Here is a 5,366-nt window from a genome sequence, read left to right as displayed (position 1 = left end):
GAAAATATTGGCAAGCATAAACCTCTTAGTATGTAGTGGCAGCTATGATTATTAAAGGTCATGCAAGGTAACAGCAGGAAGAAACAGAAAGGCAAAGGAAAAAAGTGAAGGAGTGGAGAAGAAGGGACTCGATAACTCAGGTTTCCAGTGTTTAAAGGGTCAGACACCTCTAATCATAGGTATCTCCCACTGTCTCTCTCACTGATATTAGTAATCTACTGCCTTGGGGATTGTTACCTCCTAAACTTAACCTTGGATAATCATTACTGTGGTTTTGTGTTATGGTTGAATGAAAAGAAAGGAGTGACTCACACAAGTTCCCTGTTTCTAACTGTGCTATTCCCCATGAGAGCCTTGGTCACCAAAAATCTTTGAGAAGAGTTGAAAGAGGAAGTTCCATCTCCTATAGCTAGCTCAGGCTAAATAGCAGTGTTGGCCCTACCTGTGTGGAGACCAAGGAACTCTGGCCCTGACTGATCTAGGAGTTCAAGGGAGCTGAGTCATCCTTTGAAGATTTCTTGATGAACCTTGGGCATGGAAGCAGGGTCTGATCTCGAATTACGGTTACCAGCAGTAGTTTGATGGTATTTTAGACCTATTGACAAAAGAAGTAAATTCTTCTTTTAGGGACAAACGGCTCTTTTGCTTCAGCTGTTAAGGAGATTTAGTCCCCTCTGATATTGTGTGGCCACTGATGCTAGTGAGTCTATCTTGTCTTGAAGGAGGGTAATACTCTGCGCAAGTTCATCTAGGCCATCTGTCAAGTTCTTAGGTAGCTCTTGATAGGAAAAGGATGAAATTAGCTTGAAGGTATCATGAGGTGGTCACTAATATTATCTTTATTAGAGGCAGCTTTTGAATAATTCAGGGTGATCCCAAAGGAAAGAGAAAAGACCTAAAATATATCAGATTATAATTTGGAATAGGAACCTTGTCTGGCACCTTTACCGTGGATTGCATCTGTATGACCACTTAGGCTATGGTAGTCTCTAGGTAAGAATAAACAAACTTTACCAAGAGATTAAGGCACATGTGACCAAAGCATGAACACTAGAACGGAAAAGTAGACTGGGGAAGGAGCCATGTCAGGTGCTGTTCTTTTTTTTTTTTTTCTTTTGTACTGGGAATCAAACTCAGGACCTTGTACTCCCCAGGCAAGCACAGTGCTGCTAAGTTATATCCCCAGTCTGTCAGATGCTGTTCTTAAGGGATTGATATAGCACTTATGAGCAGGGTCCCAGACCAGTCTACAGGTGTAGCTAGAAACTGTCAGCAGGGGGCAGTGATGGGAGCCCCTTTTTATATTTAGCCTGTATTGCTATCATTGTTAAGCAATGTTTATTGGGGTCTTTCTCCCATAAAGGATATGGAAATTTTTGGGGGTCCCATTAGTGAATAAAGACTGGAATAAATGTTTGCAGGCAGGTGCTCCTTTACTCACCAAGGGGAGTCTTGTTTAGTAGTGGATGGAAGGATGTCCTTAACTTTAATAACACAGATTCAAGGCAATTTAAGTTGTAGATATAAGTATTTTAACTTATATAAACTGTTTTCCATGGAAATTCCAAAAAAGTCAAAAAGAAATTGTTGCACTTAAACAAAGCAGATGTAGGTATTGCAACTGGTTTTTAGCACAAACTGGACAGAGAGGTGGGCAAGCACACATAAGACAATTGTTAGGGCCTCTGGTGCATGGGGAGCCACAGGCAGGGAGCGCCAGTCTTCCGGCTGGCTTGCTTCCTGCCTCGTAGGCCCCCGGAGGGGGGGCCTCCAGCACACAGGGAGCCACGGGCGGGGAGTGCCGGTCTTCTGACTGGCTCGCTTCCTGCCTCGTAGGCTCCCCCGGAAGGAGGGCCCCCAGCGCAGGGGAAGCCACGTGGAGGCGAGGACTGTTGCGCACTGGCCCTCAGGCTGGCTGCCACCGCTTAATTGAGAACTACCACGACACAGAGAAACAATGACACAACTGGCCCACCCTGCACCAGCTGCAGACGCCCACCCACAGACGTGTGTGAACCATTCAAACATGGAGCAACTCCCAGGAATACATGCCATACAACGGGCCACTCTTGCTCCTGCCATTGAGAACCAGAAAAGTCCAGAGTCAGGGGAGGAGCAGCTGCTGAACAAGGACTCGGAGAACATGAGAATGCAGACTAAGCCGAGGAGTCAGAGGTCTTGTGGACTGGGGTCATGAGAGCCGCTCAGAAGCTGTAAACCAGGAGGACCTTGCACAATACATGCAGAGACTCCCTGGAAGCCATTCCTCCCCTGACAGTACAGGCTATGGTGGATCCCAGAAGTCTGCAGCAGGATTCCTGCTGCCTTTGCTGACAGTTGGGGAGAGGACACTAACTGGTTGTGTCCCAGTGTGATGGGAGGCTGGAGAGAAAACACTGCAAAAATGACTTTCGCCCCAAACGGCTCACTTGATTTTTGACAACCCTTAGGCTGTAACTACTTGTTAGATCCTTCTTGTGTATCTCTGTCTTCCTGAGAAACCACTTCAAAGATACCACCATGTATTACAGCAGCCATTGATATTTTCCTACTAATCTATCCATAACTCTGCAATGTTTGTATTGTTCCTATCCTATTTAATAAATGGATGCATGTCTATCATTATGTATTCCCTACAACAACCATTGAGAAAAGTAAATGATTATTCAATAGGTCACTCATGTATAGCTCTATTTATTTTCTTTAGAAGCCACTTTGAAGATACCAAGGTATAGTACAACAACTATTGATAATCTCCTACCTCTTTTGTCTGTAACTCACTATTATTTGTCTATTTGTTTTCCTGAGAAACTATCTTGTAGATAACAATATGTGAAACAATAACCATTGATAATTTCCTACCACTTTGTCTGTAATTTGGTAAGCTCCCCCTATTATGTTATCCTTCTTTTACTCTTTAAAATAAAAAAAAAGACAATTGTTTATGAAGCAGAGTGCACTCAGATGTATTTGGCCATGGTTTTTATGAATCACGCACAACTATCATTTTAGTAAATGTAGTAAACAAGACAGTAGTGAGGGGCCAGTGATACAGCTCAGCAGCATAAGCACTTACATGGCAACTGCAAGGTTTTGAGTTCTATTCTGGTACCAAAAAAAAAAAAAAAAAAAAGACAGTAGTGAGACTGTTCACACAATCTACTTAGGAGAGGGCAAAACTGTTGTATCCATCTGGTTCACCAGAATAGTTGTTTTCTTTACTGAAAAAAAAAAAAGAAAAACACTTCAGGTTGTCTATTGGTTCAAAGATGTATGAAGTTTGTGGTCCTTCTTTGTCTTCTGATGTCTCAGGTGGTTTGAATTTTACCCTGGATCGATGAATCTCTTCATCTGTATCTTAATTATAAAAGAAATGGTTAAAAAAAAGAAATGAAATGGTTAATAGGGTTGTGAGATCTTGTATTAGGTAATATTTTATTTTACTTTATTTATTTATTTATTTATTTATTTATTTATTTATTGGTGCCAGGAATTGAATTTAGGACCTTGTGCTTGCTAGGCAGGCTCTACTTTATCATAGTTATTGAACACTGAACAAGCTTCATCAACCAATTGGCTTATTTTGGTTTGTGGGCCCAGTTAGAGTTTTTGGAGCCTTTTCCTAATATCTGGAGCTGACTGATCTGTGAGTACTGAAGAAGTACTGCCTTAGGTAATCTGGTTTTTTTTTTTTTTTTTTTAGCTTTTTGAGACAGTGTCTTGCTGTGCAGTTCATGCTAGTTGCTGAGCTCACCTTGTAGCCTAGGCTGGTCTTGAACTCACAACGATCCTCCTGCCTCAGCCTCCCGAGTGATGGGATTACAGGCGTGCACCACCACGCCCAGCCGCTTTAGGTAATCTGACCTCCTCTAGACTCAGAGTCTAAATTAGTGTATTTACGGAGGGCTTCTTCAAGCTGCAGCTGAAACTAACTGGGCTCTCACTGGGGAACTGACTAATAGACCTGAGTTTATCATAGTTCATAAGATTGGTTATCCCCTGTTACATACCAGCAAAAATGGCCCTGATGTGTAACTTTTGTTTGGCTTCTCTTCCTCCAGTATTATAATTTCATTTAAGGAGGCGCCTGGGACCACCGGCTAGTGTTGCTACGTGTTCCGAGCGGCCCGCGGCTCTGTGGAGATGGCCTGCGCCGCTGCGCGGACCCCGGCCGACCAAGACAGGTTTATTTGTATCTACCCCGCTTATTTGAATAATAAGAAAACCATCGCGGGAGGGGAGGCGGATCCCGATAAGTAAGGCTGTTGAAAATCCTACAGCTACAGAAATTCAAGACGTATGCACAGCAGTCGGACTTAATGCATTTATTGAGAAAAATAAAATGTACTCTAGAGAATGGAATCGTGATGTTCAATACAGAGGCAGGGTCCGAGTCCAGCTCAAGCAGGAGGATGGCAGCCTCTGCCTGGGACAGTTCCCTTCACGTAAGTCGGTAATGTTGTATGCAGCAGAAATGATACCTAAGCTAAAAACAAGGACACAGAAAACCGGAGGTGGTGACCCAAATCTTCAGCAAGGAGAGGGAAGTAAGAAAGGAAAAGGGAAGAAGAAGAAATGATCCACGGTGCGCATCAAGGATGCAACCCCTCTGCAGGACGCAGTGGAGGCGTTTTTGTCGCTGAGGGCAAAGCTTGTCATTTGCATCAATCACCTAACTACAGACTTCTGTGCCTGCCGTGTTCATCATCGGAGCTGACTATGACATGAGTCCATCACAGTACAACACAGTGGAATTACATCTAGCTTTTATGCAGTATAAAAGAAAAAAATTGCTTTCAATGAAGTGTTTGTGGAAAAAATATTTTGAAATGGATAGTGGGCTATGCCAGAAGTTAATGGATATCTGTATCTGTCCTCTGTGTAAGCATGTATTTCAGATAAATAAGTTTAGTAAGATTTGAAATACACATTTTGTTCGCCTTTTAAGTTAATTAAATTTTTTAAACTGCAAAAAAAAAAAAAATTTCATTTAAGCCCTTCTTAAGACCCCCCAAATGCCACAGTTGACTGATTATTAGAGGGTGAAGCTGCAAAGGCTTCATCATTGGCCTTTTTTGCAGCCTTTGTAATCCTTTTCCTTTCTACTGCTATGCAATAAGAAATGAGGATGAATTGGACATCTTGCCAGGTCAGATCAAAAGTCATGGTTAGGGTTTGGAAACCATCAGCAAACTTTACAGGATCTTCAGATAATCTACCCAGTTGTTCTTTGCACTGCTGAATATCCATAACTGAAGAGGGAACTACCACACAGACTGTACCATCACTGCCTGTCACTTCTTGAAGAGGAAGAGCAGTGATGGATTTAGATGTTGAATTTCCTGAGTCTAAGGCTAATGACAAGT

At 42.5% G+C, this 5,366-nt stretch overlaps 1 protein-coding gene across 1 annotated transcript; it reads left to right on the top strand.

Annotated features, from left to right (window-relative positions):
- The first annotated feature begins 4,060 nt into the window (after window positions 1-4,060).
- On the top strand, window positions 4,061-4,984 carry LOC102017069 (signal recognition particle 19 kDa protein-like). The gene is given in 2 exon segments (XM_013517902.1): window positions 4,061-4,233; window positions 4,235-4,984. Coding segments are annotated over 2 exon segments (435 nt in total). The 5' UTR covers window positions 4,061-4,143; the 3' UTR covers window positions 4,580-4,984.
- The last annotated feature ends 382 nt before the right edge of the window (window positions 4,985-5,366 follow it).

The sequence above is a fragment of the Chinchilla lanigera genome, unplaced genomic scaffold, assembly GCF_000276665.1.
Source record: "Chinchilla lanigera isolate Chin_1 unplaced genomic scaffold, ChiLan1.0 scaffold00041, whole genome shotgun sequence".
Taxonomy (NCBI): Eukaryota; Metazoa; Chordata; class Mammalia; order Rodentia; family Chinchillidae; genus Chinchilla; species Chinchilla lanigera.
Note: the sequence above shows the minus strand (reverse complement) of the source record. Positions and strands in the feature narration are given on the sequence as shown.